At 41.9% G+C, this 22,053-nt stretch overlaps 1 protein-coding gene across 2 annotated transcripts in view; it reads right to left on the reverse strand.

Annotated features, from left to right (window-relative positions):
* Positions 1–588: 588 nt before the first annotated feature.
* The window catches only part of PCDH19 (protocadherin 19), a 175,906-nt gene continuing 154,441 nt past the window's right edge, over positions 589–22,053 (reverse strand). For both annotated transcript variants that reach the window (XM_058196844.1, XM_058196843.1), the window contains exon 5: positions 589–1,284. In XM_058196844.1, coding sequence (XP_058052827.1) covers positions 692–1,284 — 593 coding nt within the window. In that variant the 3' untranslated portion in view covers positions 589–691. The remainder of the gene's footprint in view (positions 1,285–22,053) is intronic.

Genomic DNA, 22,053 nt, shown 5'->3' on the forward strand with positions numbered 1-22,053 from the left:
AGAGCACCATCTTAGGATATGGATTCACTCTGGATACAGGGCAGATCAGAAGCTCCATAGGATCGGGTATAAGACTACAAATGGTTTTTATTCCCACACTGAACCCTAATGAAGGGGGGGGGAGGGGAGGCACTTTGCCCACATCAAGAGGTCCTGAAAGAAGCACAACCAAGTTCCTAGCGCATAGCCGCCACCGCCCCTGTCTAAATCAAGGGCACCGCATTACAGGTCGCCTAAGACGGAATCGGAGGGCTTTTTTTCAAACACACACACCCCACAAAAAAAAATTCACGGGAGACCCAACGGTCAACCCATTTCTTGCCAAAGGTTGCTTGATCTGGAAAAATACAGGAGGGAAAAAAAAAAATAAATACTTCCGCGGATAATACTTCCGTCAACCAAAGGGCCCTAACGTCACTTACCCCACTAGAGAAGAAATAGGGGCGGGGGGGGGGGGGAAGGAAAATAAAACGGTGTTCGTTTTGCTTCACTAGCCCCCTGATGAACCACATGAGATTGTCACATTAACGATCGCTTCATTATTATTATTTTTTTTATATAAACAATACATTGAAGGAAAGCTTCTAAATACAGCAACTTTGCCCGGTGAACTGTCAGTAAGCTCTTAAAAACGGTGAGACGTGTTTGGTGGCGGCGTTGTTGTTGTTGTTGTTTTTTCCTTCCATCCGCTTTAGAGTACAATATCCTTTAGCCTCTTCACGCCGGGCGAGTCTTTCTCCCTACATTCTTGTAGGAGAGGGTTAATTTCATGCATTGTGTTCTCACTGTCTGCGCCCCTGGGCTCCGCTTCCATAGGTCTGGAGGGACCGTTGGTCACAAACGGCTCTAAGTCGCGCCCGGACGGGCAGTGAAATAGGCTGTAGGACACCGACGGTTTGCTAGACGAGGGACTCTTCAAATGGACGGGAGAGGTGATGGGACTGATAGCTTCGCAACCATTCCCAGCCTCCCGGATGGCCCCGTTCACCTTCGGGCTACAGATGGGGGGATCCAATGTCCTTTTCCCTTTGACATTGATCGGGCCCCGCTCCTCAGAAACAGGGTCACTTCTGTCTTTGCCAAATGTTGCAAAAGTTCTCTTGGCAGTAGAGTCTTCGTAGAGCTCCGTATCCACAGTGGAAGCTCCTATAGAGAGGGACATGACGTTCCTTCCATGTTCAGGAGATTTGCCTCGGGCGGGGGCAGGATTCCGGGGCATCCAGCATCGGTCAGAATGGCCAAGGATCCGACACTCTTCTCGACAGTGGAATCCTTCACTCTGATCTAAGGTCAGGAGACAAAAGGAGAGAAGAATGTTACTACAGGAGTGCGTGATCTACGTGTTTTGTTTCATGTGTGTTCACGCCCCAGAAGTTCAGTCACGCGGGTGGATTCAGCAAACCTGAACCTAGGATATTTCTTCTAGGATTTGGTTGTAACAAAATCTGGAAGTCGAAGTTCAACTATCTTATTGAGTATACATTACTCTTTGTCCTTCTCTCCTTAATTCTCTGGGAAGTAGGACAGGACAGGACAGGACAGGAGAGGATTCTTTATTGGCCAAGTGTGATTGGACACATAAGGAATTTGTCTTAGGTGTATATGCTCTTGGTGTACATAAGGATAATAAAATACATTCATCAACAATAAAAAGATAGTGATAGTGATAGTCAAGGTTACTAATAAGCTATCAAATTGTACTAGGAAACAAATAAAACAATATAGTTGAATAGAGTAGAGTAGAGTAGAGTAGAGAATAGAATAGAATAGAATGGAATAGAATGGAATAGAATGGAATGGAATGGAATGGAATAGAATAGAATAGAATAGAATAGAATAGAATAGAATAGAATAGAATAGAATAGAATAGAATAGAATAGAATAGAATAGAATAGAATAGAATTCTTTTATTGGTCAAGTATGATTGGACACACAAGGAATTTGTCTTAGGTGTATATGCTCTAAGTGTACCTAAGGAGAATAAAATACATTCATCAAGAATAAAAAGATACAATATTTAGTGATAGTCATGGTTACTAATAAGCTATCAAATTGTACTAGGAAAGAAATAAAAACAATAGAACAGAACAGAACAGAACAGGAATTCTTTTATTGGCCAAGTGTAATTGGACACACAAGGAATTTCTCTTTGGTGCCTATGCTCTCAGTGTACATAAAGAAAATATAAAATACATTCATCAAGAATCGTAAGATACACTACTTAGTGATAGTCATAGGATACTAATAAGCAATCAAATCATACTAGGAGCCAACAAAAACAATACAAGTTGAAAAGATACAAGCAACTTGGATATAGCCGTACGTGGGAAGAGATAGGTACTAGGAAGGATGAGAAGAAGAATAGTAATACAGTCTTACAACCACAAATGAACCCAAAGTTTCTGTTGCTAAGTTAAATCAACCCATTTGTTAAGTTAGTAACACGCTTGTTAAGTGAATCTGGCTCCCCGCATGACTTTGCTTGCCGGAAGGTCGCCAAAGGGAATCGTGTGACCCCAGGATATTGCAACTGTCATAAATACGAGTCCGTTGCCAAGTGTTTGAATTTTTGGTCACGTGATCACAGGGAAGGTGCAACGGTTGTTAAGTTTGCAAACCGGTCAGAAGTCGCTTTTTTCAGTCCTGTTGCAATTTCAAACGATCACTAGATGAACCTTTGTAAGTCAAGGACTTCCCAGAAAGGCAAGAAGAGCCTTTAGATTTGCACGATCAGATTTGTGTTATCGTTCATGGTTAGGGTTGGTTTCTGGCCTGGACTACCTGGCAGGGCTGACAGGGAGGCATCAAGTTTCCTAAGAAAATGGCTACAGCATATAAAGAGAATTTGTATAAAATGTTTTATAGATGGCACAGGTCACCGGAAAGCTTGGCAAAAATGTTTAAAGATAAATCAACTAAACGTTGGAAATGCCACCAGACACCGGGATCATACTATCATACGTGGTGGACATGTCCAGAAGCGAGAAATCATTGGGCAAAAATTTGAACACGGTTAGAGAAAATGACATTTAAAACCAGAGCTGTTCCTGCTGCTGTTCTTATCGGAGAAAATTAGTAAAGAAAATGTACATTTGATCATGCATGTAATAACTGCAGCGGGAATTGTATTGGCGCAAAATTGGAAAACAGAAAAAAATTCCTGCGAAGGGAGAGGTAATTAAGAAAACATTCAAATGTGCAGAAATGAATAGATTAACAATGGCAATTAAAGGGAAGGAAAGAATCGGAGTATTACAATATATGGGGGAAGTTTTATCAATGGATAGAGATTGAATATAGACAAAAAAACAGCGTAAAATTTAAGAAACCTGGAAAGAACTTGTTGTAATAAATTAAATTAACATGTAAAAGCAAATATATAAATATATGTATTAAGAAAATGGTGGTAAATGTTGAATATATATATATACTTTATTGAACTTTTTTACATTAAAAGCATTAAAAAAAAGGAAAAAGAAAAACATATCATTTAACAGCTATTTGTGGTGTTTTTCATCAAACAATAATCTGTGCAATAATGACAAACATTAAATTATACATATTTGTGTTCTTATTTTATCTATTGATTATACTTAGTAACTAAATATTCCTATCTCCTTTCCATCCATCCATACCACCGTTCCCATATACCATAAAATACTGATGTCTCTTTGTCCTTCAGACTCAGAGTTAGTTTGTCCATTTCTGCGCAATTCATAATCTTTTGTATAATAAGTCTCTCTGTGGGCACACATGGCTGTTTCCAACATTGGTGGTAAATGTTGAATAGGATGACACAGAAATCTTGTACTCGGGCGACACACTGATTGATTAACGATGTGCCGTTTGTTTAAAAATAAAAAATAACCAACTTTCACCCCCCAAGTTTCCTAAGAAATGATTTATCAATATTCAAGTCTCATTTTTGAAGTTTCCTGGGGCGGGGGAGTCCGTGAAACCGCACTGTAGGAGTTGCTATTTGTTCACCTTCCTCTATAAAATGCCTCTTGTTTCCAGACATTTGTGAAATGACATTTTAAAGGCTTGTTTTTAATCCCGGCGGCTCCCCCTTCTCTCCCACCCCCCCTTTTCTTTTAACAAGTCGAAGTTCAACTTTCAACAGACTATACGCTGTCAGCTGGCATTTCTACTGCTGTTGCTGTGCCTGTCAGAAAAGAAAAGCTGGAAGGAAACAAGTTACAATGTGAAATAAATTAAGCCCGTGTTTGTGAAGTCAGCATTTTTGTTCTCGCCTTCCCGATGCCAGCGCTAAGAGGCATGGGGCTTTAAACCAGTGGTGAAATCCACTTTTTTTTTTTACTACCGGTTCTATGGCTGTAGCTTGGTGGGCATGGTGTGGCTTGATGGGGGTGGCAGGGGAAGGATACTGCAAAATCTCCATTCCCACCCCACTCTGGGGCCAGCCAGAGATGGTACTTGCCAGTTCTACGAACTCTTCAAAATTTCTGCTACCGGTTCTCCAGAACCTGTCAGAACCTGCTGGATTTCATCCAGTGGTGGGATTCAAGTAATTTAACAACCGGTTCTCTGCCCTAATGATTTCTTCCAACAACCAGCTTGCCAAACTGTTCAGAAAGTTAACAACCGGTTCTCCCGAAGTGGTGCGAACTGGCTGAATCCCCCCACTGATTTCATCCCTGCCCAACGCCAGATATCCAGTTATAAACTCCACAGTTAAGTTTACAGATTCTCATGCCTCCCCATCCAATGTTTTATAGTTAACTGCTTCTTGAATTAGTACAAATGCTTTGACGATATCTGGCTCGCTATACAGGTAGTCTTCCAATTGAGCCCAAAATTTATGTTGTTAAGTGTCCCAACGCTGCTTTTTTATTTCGGGAGGCAACTAGATTTTCTTGTTTTTTCTTTGAAGACGTTTCGCTTCTCATCCATGAAGCTTCTTCAGCTCTGACTGGGTGATAGGGAACGGAAGGATTGATATTCCTTGCAGACAGCTGGTCAATTGCATCCTTTTAGAGCAGGGGGTCTCCAACCTTTTGGACCTCAGGGACCACTAAATTCAGAATTTTCAATCCCGTGGATCCCTGTAGGAAGTTAAAACCCATCCCTCTCCTAGAAAATGAAATATTTTAGAAAATACAGGCCTCTGGTGGCTCAGACTGCTAAGACAGTCTGTTATTAACACAGCTGCTTGCAATTATTGCAAGTTCAAGTCCCACCAGGCCCAAGGTTGACTCAGCCTTCCATCCTTTATAAGGTAGGTAAAATGAGGACCCAGATTGTTGGGGGCAATAAGTTGACTTTGTATATAATATACAAATGGATGAAGACTATTGCTAACATAGTGTAAGCCGCCCTGAGTCTTCGGAGAAGGGCGGGATATAAATGCAAATAATATATATATATATATTAAAAGTCAGAATATTTCCCCTAAAAGGGAGGCAGAAACTCAGCCCCCTCTCCCCCCACCTTTGTCAATGGGCCATTAAGGCCTGGGCCAGTCTATTCTACATAACAAAGATCTACCTCCTTCAGGCAGAGCCATTTAATTGCCCTTCATTGCATCACCCAGCAAGATTCAACCAAACGCAACACACAGATAACCTACAAAAGCTAGCTATGACCTATCACAGCAACCAATCAGGATACTTTTCCTGTGCCCCAGGAAGTTCAAAGCCAGATAGGGTATAAAACCCAGGGACTCTCAGCATCTCTTCTCTTTTTGCCCAAGATCTCCAAGGCATGTGATCCTGTTCATCAATAAACCTTCTTTCCAAGCAACTTCCATGAAGCCAGTGTCTTTTTCCCCCACTTGGAACTGAACCCAGATGGACATTTCTTCCCATCACTAATAGAACTTTTTTTTAAAAAAAAAAAGATAAATAGTATTTAGTGCAATATAAAAAATGCAAATAATTTTTCTATGGACCACCAACGTTTTCTTACGGACCACCAGTGGGTCCATGGACCACCAGTTGGTGACCACTCTTTTAGAGCAGGGGTCTCCAACCTTGGTTCAACCTTTAAGACTTGTGGACTTCAACTCCCAGAGTTCCTCAGCTAGCTTTGCTGGCTGAGGGATTCTGGGAGTTGAAGTCCACAAGTCTTAAAGGGACCAAGGTTGGAGACCCCTGTTTTAGAGGGTCGTTGAGTCCACTTGTGTCTTCAGCAAACAAAGTCCACTTGCCTCTTGAAAAAGCACCTTTGGGGCAACCACGACCTGGATGACTGAGAATCTCTACAGACTTTTAGCTAAGTTGGGATGAACACCCTTCAAATAGTGTAGGAGTAGGAATTGATTTCCCAAAAACTGCAGACTACAGGAACCAGGAATGCCACTCAGGTGACCCTGAGGACACGGATAAACCTCCAAGTGCTTCAACAACTCTCTAAAAGGGTCATGTAAATGACCAACTGTCTGCAAGGAATATAAATCCTTCCATTCCCCACCATCCCGTCAGAGCTGAAGAAGCTTCTAGGATAAGAAGTGAAACGTCTTTGAAGAAAAAACAAGAAAGTCCAGTTACCTCCTTTTTAAAAAAAAAAAAAAACATCTTTGGGACAACCATGACCTAGATGACTGAGAATCTCTACAAACTTAGGGTCTTAAGTGAACCATTTGCTAACATGAATTTGTCCCATTTTACGCCCTTTTCTTTATTTTCTTCCTTCCTTTCTTTCTTTTATTTAATTTTGTCATAACAATATACACAAGCATCACACAAAAAGATTATATAATATGTAAACATGTATATGATGAGAAACAAGGAAGTATAAGCATATATATATATAGGTCTTTGGTTGTTCGGGTTTTCTCCCGTGTAAAATTGGAAGTGTCTTGGCGACGTTTCAACGAAGTCTCATTCGTCATCTTCAGGCTTCAGCTTCGTGCTTCTGGGAGGGAGAAAACCCGAACACGGGAGAAAACCCGAACAACCAAAGACCTATATGCAAACACCCGTGAAAACCTCAGAAAACATATATATATTTGGTTGTTCGGGTTTTCTCCCGCGTAAAATTGGAAGTGTCTTGGCGACGTTTCGATGAAGTCTCATTCGTCATCTTCAGGCTTCAGCTTCGTGCTTCTGGGAGGGAGAAAACCCGAACACGGGAGAAAACCCGAACAACCAAAGACCTATATGCAAACACCCGTGAAAACCTCAGAAAACATATATATTTTATATATTTATATTTATATATATATATATATATATATATATATATATATATATATATATATATATATATATATATATATATATATTTGGTTGTTCGGGTTTTCTCCGCGTAAAATTGGAAGTGTCTTGGCGGCGTTTGATGAAGTCTCATTCGTCATCTTCAGGCTTCAGCTTCGTGCTTCTGGGAGCAATGTGTGATTGCAGCTGTTTCTGCAGCTGCAATCACACATTGCTCCCAAGCTCTGAAGCCTGAAGATGACGAATGAGACTTCGTCAGCATCTAATTTGTGAACAACCAAAGACCTACATACAAAAACCCGCGAAAACCTCAGAAAACAAATATATATATATATATATATATATATATGGGAAGAAACAATAGGACAGGAACGGTAGGCACGTTTGTGCTCTTATGCACGCCCCTTAAAGTCCTCTTAGGAATGGGGTGAAGTCAACAGTGGATAGATTTTGGTTAAAGCTTTTGGGGTTATGAGAAGAGACCACAGAGTCGGGTAATCCATTCCAAGCACAGACAATTCTGTTACAGTAATCATATTTTCTGCAATCCAAACTGGAGCGGTTGACATTAAGTTTAAATCTATTGGTAGCTCTTGTGTTATTGTAGTTGAAACTGAAGTAGTCATTAGCAGGAAGGACATTACAATGGATGATTCTATGAGCTAAACCCAGGTCCTGTCGAAGGCGACGGAGTTCCAAGTTTTCTAAACCCAGGATTTCAAGTCTGGTGGGATAAGGTATTTTGTTGGTTACAGAGGAGTGGAGAACTTTTCTCGTAAAATACCTCTGGACACGCTCAACTGTATTGATTCTTGCCATGTCTTCTCAAAAATACACCCCTTTGGACCCTTAAATGGGACTTCCTGATACGTTAACCATGCAAGAAGGTTTAAAAAACGATTTATGAAATGTATTGCATCCTCTTGCTTTCCGTTCTTTCAGTCAACAAGGGCAAAGATGTAAAATTGATTAGGCAAATGGACAGGGCAAAAGAGGCCAAGGAAGTGATTAATTATGCTCCAAATCGTAGGCTGCCCCAAAAGGCAGTTTAAATTCCATTAAAGGGAAAACCAGTAAAAACTCCATTAAAAGACAGTAGGATGTCTTCGTGCCCTACTTTACAGTAGCCGTACGGATCTGTTGTTACACAACGGCACTTGCTTTGTTGTAGGAGCTGAAACTCAGCCTGAAGGGTTGTTCCCCACTTAAGAAGCCGTCCTAGTAAAAAAAGGTCCATGTTGCAATAGCACCATCATCCTTTCTAATCTGGTCCTCGTCATAATCATCTCAGCCAGTCACATAATTTTCCAACCAAGGCTTTGTCAAGAGTTTGTTGCAAAAAAAATATTAAATCCAAAAAGCACACCCAGGTAAACTGATTCAGCAGGTTTCATTAACTTCTTTATATACATAATAACACATGAAGTAAATTTACAACACCAACAGCAGAAGGTTCTTCCAATGTGATAGAGAGGAGAGATTGCAAGTCAGTTCACGCATAGGGTACAGCAGACTAGGTTGCAGCTACAGAGCCACGCCCAGGCTCCTTCCAGTTTCAGTTTCTAAACAGCCCTCATTGGCTGATCCAGTTGCTATGCCTATTCATTGGCTGACCTTGGGCCATCAGGGAGTGAGGTGGGGACTCCAGAGCCTCCAGAGCCTGACAGTAGTGAGGCAGAGGAACAGGAGGAGCCTGTTCCTAATGCACGCATGAGAAGAGCTGCCAGAAGGCAAGAGCAGCTCAAGCAGAGAGGACAACTCGGGAGTAGGGCCAAGAGATGATTGGCCCCTCCGATAAGGCTTAAAACAGACCAGCAATGGCGTTTGGGCTTTGCCAGAAAACAACATTTTAGCTGCATCTTCTGCTTCATCTACGTCTTTGTTTTGGGGGCTTCTGGATGTTTGCCAGGAAGGGCCTTTGGTAGTTTGCCTAATTGGACTAAGGTTTTTGAGATAACTGAGGAATTTGTGTTGGGAGGCATTTGTTTTACTTTTAGTATTAGCATTAGTAAAAGTACTTACTCAGTACTTTTACTACTGAGTTGAATGATGCTGGGAATGAAGTAATTCCCAGCTGTTCGAATAAAGTTTGTTTGTTTTTTCACGTACTGAGTTTATTACTATCTACTTGGGCCTGGGTCACAACCGTCAGTCCTTCAAAAGCCACTGACCCACAACTTGGAGCAAGCAGCTCTACTCTCGGCACAGCCATTAGTAAAGAGAAAAGATAACTTCCCCTTTTCTTGCTCTGGAGGAAAAACCAGCTCTTTGTGATTTTGGTCCTCATCCCTGGCTCTTTCAGTCCATCATGTGCCACAGAATTGTTGTTATAGGGATGGGAGGGGGAACCATATGTAGAAAATGCACTTCTACATACTGTATAGTACCTTCTGCTCCATGTAGGATATAAGGTGAAACATATATAAATTCCCCTATTCCCCATGTGGCTAGGGAATTCTGGGACTTGAAGTCCACACTTCAACTCCCAGAATTCCCCTGTCAGCATGGGAATTCTGGGAGTAGAAGTCCATAAGTTTTTAAAGGTTTTAAAGTTGCTAAGGTTGGAGACCCTGATATAAACATTTTCTGATCCTTTTAAAAAGAAAACATAGGAAAAATACACACTTGCCTACACAAGCGCTTGGACAAAAGACAGCCAGTGGACCTGTGGTCTTCGGTTTTAATATTAGTGTTTGTTGTTGTTGTTGTTAGTTGCGAAGTCGTGTCCGACTCATCGCGACCCCATGGACAACGTTCCTCCAGGCCTTCCTGTCCTCTACCATCCTCTGGAGTCCATTTAAGCTCACGCCTACTACTTCAGTGACTCCATCCAGCCACCTCGTTCTCTGTCGTCCCCTTCTTCTTTTGCCCTCAATCTTTCCCAGCATTAGACTCTTCTCCAGTGAGTCCTTCTTTCTCATTAGGTGGCCAAAGGATTTCAGTTTCATCTTCAGGATCTGGCCTTCTAAAGAGCAGTCAGGGTTGATCTCCTTTAGAACTAAGCGACATTCAAATGACCAGGCGTGGAAAAAGAAGAATATTCTACAAGGGAGCCATGTGGGTTTCTCTCTCCCTCTCTCTCTCTCTCCCTCCCTCCCTCTCTCTCTCTCTCTTGATACTTGATATTTCCGTCCTGAAATATAACCTCCTTTCGCTTCAGGTTGGATCACATACAGATAGTCCGAAGTTCAACTTTTGGCATGCATTTCCAAGTAAACAGCAGATGATAGGATCCATTTCTGCACGCGAAAACTGAACAGCCATTGTCGGCAGTGGGGTTGATTGACAAAGCAGTCTCATCCTCTCTAGGCATTTTCTGATGCAGCTGAAATAGAACATTTTCTCCTGGCCCAGAGTAATTTTGGCATGCACTTTCCTGTCTTGGACTTCAGCCAAACCTCTTTTAAGAAAAGCTCTTTTCTTTAATGGGCCATCTCCTAACATCACTCACTCCGCTCCCCTTTTCCAAGCGAGCCGTGAAGGGTTAATGCTAAGCAAGCAGAGTGGAATTATGCCTTCAAGGTTTGAGGTAGCAGCAAACTTTTCAAACCGGGCTGCCAACCAACCAACTTCGCGAAGGGTTTGCAGCCATAACCGTCTTGAGGACAGTTCATTTAGATGCTTCGGTGTAGCTGCGCATTAATTCCAGCTTTTCGGCTCCATTTGTATTTCCACCACACTCCAGCAGCACCAAAAAAAAAAAAAAAAGGAGAAGAAGAAGCAACAGCAGCTAATAAAAATTCTCGGCACACAACCCAATGCAGCAAAATGTCTATCTGTGAGCGGCTTTAGGACTTAGAGGGAATCCACTTGCTGAAAAGTAAACCTTAAGGCACTCGCTTGGCAGGTAGAGGGAGGGAAGCGGCAAAGAAAGAACCGACTGCTTAAAAATCCCACATCTCAAGAATATTCTCTGCTCCATCATGTAAAGAGCAATACAAACAATAACACTAGAAGTAAGATTCTGGAGTTCCTGCTACAAGCCACACACACACAGAGAGAGAGAGAGAGAGAGAGAGAGAGACTGCTGCCTAAGAATCATTGAAATGTTAGGCTGCATAAACAGAGGGATAGAATCAAGATCACGTGAAGTGTTAATACCACTTTATAATGCCTTGGTAAGGCCACACTTGGAATAATGTATCCAGTTTTGGTCGCCACGATGTAAAAAATGATGTGGAGACTCTAGAAAGAGTGCAGAGAAGACCAACAAAGACGATTAGGGGACTGGAGGCTAAAACATGAAGAACAGTTGCTGGAATTTGGGTATGTCTAGTTTAATGAAAAGAAGGACTAGGGGAGATGTGATAGCAGCGTTCCAATATCTCAGGGGCTGCCATGAAGAAGAGGGAGTCAAAACTATTTTCCACAGCACCTGAGGGCAGGACAAGAAGCAATGAATGGAAACTCATCAAGGAGAGAAACAACTTAGAAATAAAGAGAAATTTCCTGACAGTTAGAACAATTATTCAGTGGAACAACTTGCCTCCAGAAGTTGTGAATGCTCCAACACTGGAAGTTTTTAAGAAGAGATTGCATAACCATTTTTCTGAAGTGGTGTAGGTTTTCCTGCCTAAGCAGAGGGTTGGGCTAGAAGACCTCCAAGGTCCCTTCCAACTCTGTTATTCAAATCGGAGCTGACATACTAGTTTTGTTCTCATGAGCCAGAAAAGCCCTGTGGAGGATATGAGCTCGGTTGTTTGCCTCCAGACCTTTCATTACCCAACTAGGTGATATCATCAATGCATGTGAGTGTGAGGTTTGGTGCCTATTTATATATAAGTAGCTTGCCCTGTCTGTTTATACAGGGTAGCTTGCTGGAGCTGTGGTTTCGTCTCTGGTAGTTCCTTGATTAGAGATTATTTTCTTCCTGATTGGTTGTTTTTTCCCCCCTCTTTCCTGAAAAAGACATCCCCTCCAATAGCCACGTACATGTTGTGTCTCGTCCAATCTCACCTCAGCCGGGGTCTTCTTATCTGCTTCCGAACACGGAGGAATGTTCTAGTATGCCTCCCGGCCCCAGCCCTGGCTCCATGCCCAGACAGGCTGAAGAGGAAGAAATACCTCCAGCCCCCAGCTCTGGCTCCATGCCCAGGCAAACGGAGCAACTAGACCCCTCCCCCTCCTCCACAGCATGTGAGCCTGAGGGAGGTCAATTACCAACAGCTGGAGGCTGGAGAGATCCTCGCTTCCGGAGAATAGAGAGGCGACGTCAGCAAAAGGAAGGGAAGGGCAGGCCTGGATAAGTGCTGAGTCATGGAGCTACACCCCATGGCCTATATAAAGGATCTGCTTTCTGGCATTCTCTGAGTCAGGCAAAGTCTAAACATATCTTGCTGAAGTCACTTTCTGGTCTCCTGCCTGCCCTGAGGACTTTGCTAGGACTTTGGGCAGAGCTGCAGAGGCACGCCTGATTCGGATTTCCCTGACCCGGCCGTCAGCGGAGGAGTGGGACACGACAGTACAGATAAGCAAGGATTATCACCAGACAAAATAATAAAGTTTTGTTTTTTTTAATAATAATAAAGTGAGGCAGGAAACAGCACGGAAACCACAGCCCCAATGGCAGAGCAACCTAATGAATATCAATTGGCAGCAAACCCCACTCTCACTAGCACTGATGCTATTACCTAGCTGAGCAATGAAAGGTCTGCAAGCCAACAATCAAGTTCAGAGAATACCAAGAGCTCTACACAATTCAAGCCAAAGCTACAGATATCCTCTTCTGCTAGTCTTCCATGTTCGATTTTTTTTAAAAAGTAGTATTCATGGCTAGCTTGCTATTTGCCTTTAACTAAACACTGAGCCATTTCTTTTTCTTTTTTAAATAATTTTGATTAAAGATGTTTTTTTCAAAAAACAAAGAAGAATCTTTAAACAATAGCTTCTTTCCAGCAATTTCGCAACAGTTAAACATTTCTTACTTGTCCATTTTTTTCCTCCCTTATTTCAATGTCCCCTTTATACATACAAGTCTAATATTAATTTATTTACATATATACATATAAATAACAGTGTACACAATTTCATTTCTACAAACTACATTTTTTCTGTTTCCTCTTATTTGTTGTTACATTTCTACTCCTATAACTTCCGTATTTGATCTTTTCTTGCCTTTTATCTCTCTCCTCTAGCCATTCGTACCATTTCTCCCACACCATATAATATTCTGTTTCCTCTTTCTATTTTACTGTTTTTCTACAAATGCAGCAGTTAGTGTGATATGCAGGAATCGGCATCTTTATAGGGGGTCTTTTTTTTTAAAAAAAAAAAGCTTCTAGTCCTTGTGATTTTAGCACTCTAGAATAGGGGTCTCCAATGTTGGTAACTTTAAGACTTGTGGACTTCAACTCTCAGAAATCCTTAGCCAGCATTCTGCAGTAAGTGTTCAACCTTGCTTTTCCCTAAAACTTGAGAAGGTAAAATGATATGCCTAATTTATGCGACCTAGACAACTCTACTATTGGAGTTTAAATAATTTGGGGTTAAGGATAAATGTCTAGGTTTGAAAGAAGCATGTGTGGAAATGCTCAATACATAACACCTGCACAGAAACGCACACAAATACAATATTGCAAACAACAACAACACCAAAAATGAAAGGGGAATTTCTAACCTAATTGCCAACCTATGTGCAGTTGGCAAAATGGGGAAAATTTGGGAACTGGGAGGCAAAATCTACCAGCACATTTAGGTTGCTATCTATTTTTTTTTCTCCTGAGCCTTTGTCAGTAAAATTAAAATGATAGCCAAGACTAATATTTGTTCCTCCTCAAGTCTCAAATTCTACAGTGCAATTCCAAAGAAACCTTGATGCTCAGTTTAACTCCTCTTTAATTTCAACCTGCCAAACTCTGAGCTAAATATCTATAATTTCCTCCCAATGTACGTATCCATAATTGTATGACAGGTTCCATGTATCTGGTTGGGAACTCACTGTTCACCAAGATGTGCTCTTAAAACGCCCTCAGGCTGCGCATTTAGACACTAAAGCTTCCATTTGAAAGAAAGAAAGAAAGAAAGAAAGAAAGAAAGAAAGAAAGAAAGAAAGAAAGAAAGAAAGAAAGAAAGAAAGAAAGAAAGAAAGAAAGAAAGAAAGAAAGAAGAAGAAGAAGGAAGGAAGGAAGGAAGGAAGGAAGGAAGGAAGGAAGGAAGGAAGGAAGGAAGAAAGAAAGCTTACAAGGAAGGCTTTGTGTCTTAATTTATTGAAGCCAATCCTCCCTTTGAAGGACTCTTAAAGGATAGCTCTCTATTTGAAATGCTGTCCAGTCCAAATCCTTTTTTTTTTTAGAAGCTAAAGAATTGGGAGCAGAAAACCATGAAGTGATCTATCAATACTGAACAGCAGAACATCAAACCAAGCAGCTCAGCCAGTCCCCAAAACGATTGGCTGAACGGCATTTATCCATAGATTGCACTTACACAACTCGTATCTATTGGGATTGTATAACCTATTATCCAGTGGTGGGATTCAAATAATTTAACAACCGGTTTTCTGCCCTAATGACCAGCTGGGTAGGTGTGGCTTGGTGGTCATGTGACCGTGTGGGTGTGGCCAACCCAACATCACTCATGTCAAAAACCTAGCAACACAAGGTTTTCAAATTTAAAATTTCATTCTGCTATTGCTTTCCAATAATTTACAAATTGAGTGTAAAGTTGACATTTTTTTGTAAAAATGTCAAAAACGGTATTTTCAGCTCACTTTTACAAAAAAAAGACCTTCTGGAAACTCTGTTAAAGCATTCTCATTAGAAAGAGCATGTTTCAAACCCCCTAAAAAAGTAGGGATGGTTTATTTACTTGAGGATGTCATCAGAAAATATAGCAGACCAATCCATGTTGACCAAGAACTTAAGAGCAAAGCAGATCTGGTTTCTGGTCAAATAGATTTGAACCTTTCTACCGGTAGGGGATTTCATTCACCAATTTGCAATCTTCAGATACCTGGCATGCTAATCATTTAATTAAACCAGGGAGAGCTTTGCTTCCAGTGATGGTCCACCTGCTATTATTTTCCTGAAATACATTAGATCAGGGGTGTCAAACTCAAGGCCTGCGGAGCAGATCTGACCTGCAATGTGGTTGGATCTGGCCCTCAGGGCTGTCCTGGTCTACCCAATGTGAAGAGGAAAGATCGGGCCAGCCTAGCTTCGGCCCAGTCCACCCAATGAGAAGAGGAAACATGCCAGGAGTCTGGGGAGTGGCATCAAGGTGGCCACGCCTACCCAGTCAACCACACACACTCTCTCTCTCTCTCTCTCTCTCTCTGAGGTCAACCCTAGCCCTGATGCAGCCCTCAATGAAATTGAGTTTGATACGCCTGCGCTAGATATCACTTTCACTAGAAAGTGATAGCACTTTTGAGTGCAAAATGAACCCATAAGCTCTGGTCTATATGACTGTAATAAACTGAATTGAATTGAACTGAACCCATAAATTAGAACACAGATCCAGTGTTCTGAGAATTCAAACATTGGTTTAAAATAGGAGTGGTGATTCAGAAACAGAGCCTTAACAAAATGCAAGACATTCAAGAAGAGGGTTTAGATGGATGGATGGATGGATGGATGGATGGATAGATGGATGGATAGATAGATAGGATAGGATAGATAAATAGATACAGTAGATAGATAGATAGATAGATAGATAGATAGATAGATAGATAGATAGATACATACATACATACATACATACATACATACATAGGGATAGTTAGATAGATAGATAGATAGATAGATAGATAGATAGATAGATAGATAGATAGATAGATAGATAGATAGATAGATAGATAGATAGAGATAGAGATAGAGATAGAGATAGAGATAGAGATAGAGATAGAGATAGATAGATAGATAGATAGATAGATAGATAGATAGAGATAGAGATAGAGATAGAGATAGAGATAGAGATAGAGATAGAGATAGAGATAGATATCGCTCTTGTCTTTGGGATTCCTGAAATAAAGAGCCAACACTTGACGATTACCCTCACTCTCAACTGGCTTTCTTTTTATAAGGTTAGGTAGTCCATTTTGACCGATCTGACCATACATGATTCAGAATTCATTAGACAATCTCGAACTAGCTGAAATGAAACATTTCCACCAGAATGCAAAATATCTCAGCGGCTGAAGCCACAAAGTTGAGGCGTGAAGATAGCAAATTTAAAAAAAAAGGAAGGAAGAAGATTCACAAGCATAGAAATGACTTTATTTCCATCCCCAATCTATTTTGGATCCAAAGAAATAAAAGAGTCATCAGCTATAATTAGCCCTATTTTAAGTGTAGGGTAAGAATCTCTTGCTTTAAAACAAGAGAAGAGGGGCTGGGATTTGCAAGGCAATGGCAAACTTCGGTGCACTTTTGGCAACCAATATGGTGCAATCAGCAACAGCATCTTTCCTGCGTATCAGCAAACACCATGATCATTAAAAAATTCATTTCAAAAATCTTCCCGGAAGCTAATAAATTTTTACAGCACTTTCTCATTGCAACAAAGGAAGGCTTAGTTCCAGACAAATTAAAAGTAAATTGACTGCCTTGGGGAAACATATTCAAATATCACTTTTCTATGTTGGGGGGGGGGGAATCTCTTTCCCTAAAACAGAGAGAAAGGGAACGAGAGGGGCTGAATGATAGAAACAGTATGGAAATGGCAGAGCTTCAAATCCCCGTTTGCAAAATTGGGTAGTAGGTAGGGAAAAAAAATATCAGACTTAAAATAAAATGCAAATATACCACTGGGGTCCAGGCCTAACATTTGTGCTTGAATGCATGAATAATAAATATGAATAAATAGTAAACATAGAAGGATCAAACACCGCTTTCAGTGTTCACCCTTGGTTATCCATCTCTCCCAGACTACATAGACAGAAATATTACATTTTGCTTCAGGGTGCAAGGGGAGAAGAAAGAGAGACCGTTTTATTCTTAAGAGGCAATTCAACGGAAGGCCACATTTAGGTGTCCAAAAAAGGGTTCTCGTCCTAGTTATGACCATTTTGTATGCATGTCGGTATATTTATGGCGCATAATGAAGGAGCAACGATGGCTCAGCAGCTACAAGCTGAGCTTTAGGCTGGAAAGCTAACAGCCTGGGTTTGAGACCCAAGTGCCGTGAGATGGGATGAGCTCCCGTTACTTGCCTCAGCTCCTGCCAACCTAGTCATTCGAAAGCATGCAAATGCGAATAGATATCACTTCGGTGGGAAGGTAACAGCGTCCCATGCCTCTGGGCCAGTGGTGGGATTCAGCCAGTTCGCCACCACTTCGGGCTAACCAGTTGTTGTTTTTAAATTTGCATTTATATCCCGCCCTTCTCCGAAGACTCAGGGCGGCTTACACTATGTTAGCAATAGTCTTCATCCATTTGTATATTTATATACAAAGTCAACTTATTGCCCCCAACAATCTGGGTCCTCATTTTACCTATATAAAGGATGGAAGGCTGAGTCAACCTTGGGCCTGGTGGGACTAGAACCTGCAGTAATTGCAGGCAGCTGTATTAATAACAGACTGTCTTACCAGTCTGAGCCACAGAGGCCCCTGTTGTTAACTTTCTGAGCTAACGGATCTGATGATCGCGCGGCTCAGCTGGGATCGTCAGAACCCTTTAAAAGCTTTTTTTCTTACCTCTTTGGCCAAAGAGTTGTAGAAAAAAAATGCTTTTAAAAGTAAAAAAAAAAAAAAGTTGGCCATGCCCACCCAGTCACATTACCCTACCACCATCAAGCCACACCCACAGAACCGGTAGTAACAAACTTTACATTTCACCCCTGGTGTAAGCCCTCTTGAGGCTATAGGATGTTGTATGCATTCCCACAAACAATTCCACCAGGGTGGAATTCAATTTTTTTTACTACCAGTTCGGTGGGCATGCTGTGGCTTGGTGGGTATGGCAGGTGAAGGATACTGCAAAATCTCCATTCCCTCCCCATTCTAGGGGAAGGATATTGCAAACTGTCCATTCCCACCCCTTTCTAGGGCCATCCAGAGGTGGTATTTGCCGGTTCTCCGAACTACTCAACATTTCCGCTACCGGTTCTCCAGAACCTGTCAGCACCTGCTGGATTTCACCCCTGCAACCCACCTCAACCTCTGCATGTTGGCAATATGTGACTGAATTCATAGAGTTCCGCCATCCAGCTTGCCAAGGTAGTTTAACACTATGCATGTCTATATGCATATACATTAGTCTTCCGTATAGCATTAAACCAATTGTCTACAATCTGAGTGAAGCCCTACTCAACTATTTACAGACACAAGCACGCACACGCAAACACACACACACACACAGGCTTCTGTTTAAAGACATATGCTTCTTCACATGGACCTTTGATGGATAACAGAAGCTTGCAATCTCTACAGAAACATGAATGCTCAACGGAAGACACCATGTTCATTGTTCGTCAACAATCACACTCTCTTTTTGGAAAGAGAGCTTCTGCTAGTCAAACTCCAACATGTATGCCATTAAAAACCCTTAAAACAAACCTGGGCGGTAAACTGATACGATTAGTCCCATACTGCCATTTGTGGGAAGGGAGAGGAGAAACCTGAAATAATGCAGTTGACTTAAGATCAGAAGATCCTGGAATGCTGCCTGCATTCTTCAGCAAGTACAGTCAAAGGGAAATATGAGAGAACTGGCTTGTCTTTTTTTTTATCTATTGTTTTCCTCTTCCCTCCCCCCCCACCTTCCCTTCCCCCCCCCCAAAGCTATGAATCATACAATAAAGTCAACCAGGTAAATAAAAACAAAGGATTTACAAACACATATAACTCAAGTCTTTGATCAATAAGCACCACTCCGTTCAAGTCCGTTCAATCCACAGCTCTGGATGAATCTTTGGGCCCATTATAACAGATGACACTTTCTAACAAATCATCCGGTATTTTAACTCTGTTTTATAACAGAAGGGAATGGTGGGGAGGGAGGGGGGAAGATAGGTCAATTCAGTTCTTTTCAAAAGAAGTTTCCAGATACCGGAAAGTGGTTGTTTGATTCCAGGAATTGTTAACTGAAAGCTTGCATTTCACAATTAAGAGGGGTTTTTTTTCCCACTGGGACAGGACGGGACAGGACAGGAAAGGAAGGGAAGGATGAAAGGAAAGGAAAGGAAAGGAAAGGAAAGGAAAGGAAAGGAAAGGAAAGGAAAGGAAAGGAAAGGAAAGGGAAGGGAAGGGAAGGGAAGGCAGGAAGGAAGGAAGGAAGGAAGGAAGGAAGGAAGGAAGGGAAGGGGGAAAGGAAAGGAAAGGAAAGGAAAGGAAGGGAAGGGAAGGGAAGGAAAGGGAAGGGAAGGGAAGGGAAGGGAGGGAAGGGAAGGAAAGGATTACATCTGAATGAGGAATCCAACATGAAAACAATTAAATCAACATTCCCAAACTATAATCGCATCTCAATAATGGATGGGCAGCTCCAGTTTGCCTAAGAAAGGAAATCCCCACTGGTTTTAAGGAAGTTTCTTTTAACCTATGTGAATCCCAAGAATCACAGGAGGGGGGTCAGAGAATTTAAACCATTAATTCCTCTCCTAGGGTCCCAATCAGCAAACCATCCCTGGTGCATCCCCCTTACATACGCAAAACAAACAGAAGTGAACACATGTGAAAAGTCATTTAATTTAGCCGCCAAACAGATCTATCCATCTGAGTGATGGCGAACCATTACGGCACCGAGTGGCCAAACTGGAACACGCATGTGTGCGTGCCGGAGCACCGGAAACCTGAAGGCTTTTTTTTTTTTGCCTGTTTTTCAGGCCGTTCTCAGGCTATTTTTTGGGCCATTTTCCAGGCTATTTTCTGGCCATTTTGGGGGGCATTTTTGGGCTGTTTTTCGGCCATTTTCAGGTGCTGGAAACCAGAAAAACAGCTGGCAATGGCGCACGTGCCCACAGAGAGTGCTTTGCGTGCCACAGGTTCCCCATCACGGATATAGCTGATGGATCTTCTCTCTCGCCCTAATTTTTTTGTCCCTTTCGCAGTTAAGAGGATGGCTGATCTTTAAAAAGTTCGGCGCCCTCAGTTCTGGATAGTACCCAGAACAGTGTGAGAAATTCCTACAATCCTACAGCTGGAAGCTAGAATGGGTAATAGGAAACACACTCCAAACCAAGAAATCATGTCCAGGATGTTGCCAAGAAAAATATAGAGGTATCCAAGGTTCTTCTATCTCCTTTCTTTGGATTAGCTTGGTTGTTTTGTAAGTTTAGATGTTTTATTTTCCAAGGAGACAACATGGAGGGGATATTACAAGACAGATGGCACAGAGAGATCAGCTTGCAAAGGCATCAACATCTGGACATCCTTTGAGAAATACAAACCACCTTCAGCCGAAGGTCACCACCCACTCATTAATCAAGAAGCACCTTCTCTTCTTAATCCCCTCATATGACTTAACATCCTAAAATAAACTGAGAGGGAATGAGTTCAGAATCAGAATGGAGGAGACCCTACAGGATATTTGTATTCTATAGGGTCTCCCAGTTGCAATGGATGGAAAGTTGGACCATAAGAAAGGCTGAGTGCCCAAGAATTGAGGCCTTTGAACTATGGTGCTAGAGAAGACTCCTGCAAATCCCGCAAGGCGATCCAACTGGTCGGTCCTAGAGGAGATCAACCCTGACTGCTCTTTAGAAGGCCAGATCCTGAAGATGAAACTCAAATACTTTGGCCACCTAATGAGAAGGAAGGACTCACCGGAGAAGAGCCGAATGCTGGGAAAGATGGAGGGCAAAAGAAAAAGGGACAACAGAGAATGAGGTGGTTGGATGGAATCACTGAAGCAGTCAACATGAGCTTAAATGGACTCCAGAGGATGGTAGAGGACAGGAAGGCCTGGAGGAATGTTGTCCATGATGGGTCGGACACAATTTTGCAGCTAACAACAAATAGGGTCTCCTGCTTGAGTATTGTTTCAATATTGTAGAATATTTCTCACCATTGCCCTGTTTCATTCATTCCTAAGAAAACTTGAGCCTGGCAAGGCAACTAATCCAACCCAACTTTCCTTATTTAGGAAGTGTGAATAGCCGGAGACAGCGATTAATTCTTCATATAGCGATTTAAAATCTGGTGGGTAGAACAACAGCATGGGCAATTTAGAAAAAAACAGAATGCTGACCCTGGATCAAAGCTGACGTCCCTTTACTCTCAATTATGAACTCTTGGCAAACTAAGAAAACTTGTCTTCGCTTATCACAGAGGTGGCTGAGGATTGAAGAAGTGGGAATTTCAAATTAAAACAAATGTCAACGCTGTTCCTTTTTTGCCCAGCACTAGTGATAGATCTCATGTCCAAAAAGTAGATACATTTATACAGGTAGATTCTGGAAGCATTTATTAACAATGTGTTCTACATGATACACCTATACAATTCATACAACTGCCTTTCTTTCTTTCTTTCTTTCTTTCTTTCTTTCTTTCTTTCTTTCTCTCTCTCTCTCTTTATCTCTCTCCCTTCCCTCCCTCCTTCCCTCCCTCTCTCCCTCTATTTACAGAACTCACTTGTGGGCAAAAACATTTTGGCAAGCAAAAAAAGAAATCAAGAGCCCCAGATTCTTTCATTGTGCTAATCCAGAAGTATCATACCTGTTAGTATGATACCTGAACCCAGAACCACTGTAGTTTCCAAGCCAAGGGACCTTGGGGGGCCAGGGTAGATGTGGCCAGCTCGACATCATTCATGTCAGGGACGCCTGTGGTGGCCAGAGTCCTCTGCCAGAGAAAACAGGCTCCTGAGCTCCATTTTCGGCTACGGATGGCTTCCTGCAACCTTCTGCCAATGAAAACAGAGCTTGGGAGGGCCGTGCAATTTGCACAGGCAGAGGCACGACAGGCTGGTCTTTTGCTGTTTCCAGGGCGGCCCCACAGGC

This window comes from Ahaetulla prasina, chromosome 11 (assembly GCF_028640845.1).
Source record: "Ahaetulla prasina isolate Xishuangbanna chromosome 11, ASM2864084v1, whole genome shotgun sequence".
In the NCBI taxonomy this organism is placed as follows: Eukaryota; Metazoa; Chordata; class Lepidosauria; order Squamata; family Colubridae; genus Ahaetulla; species Ahaetulla prasina.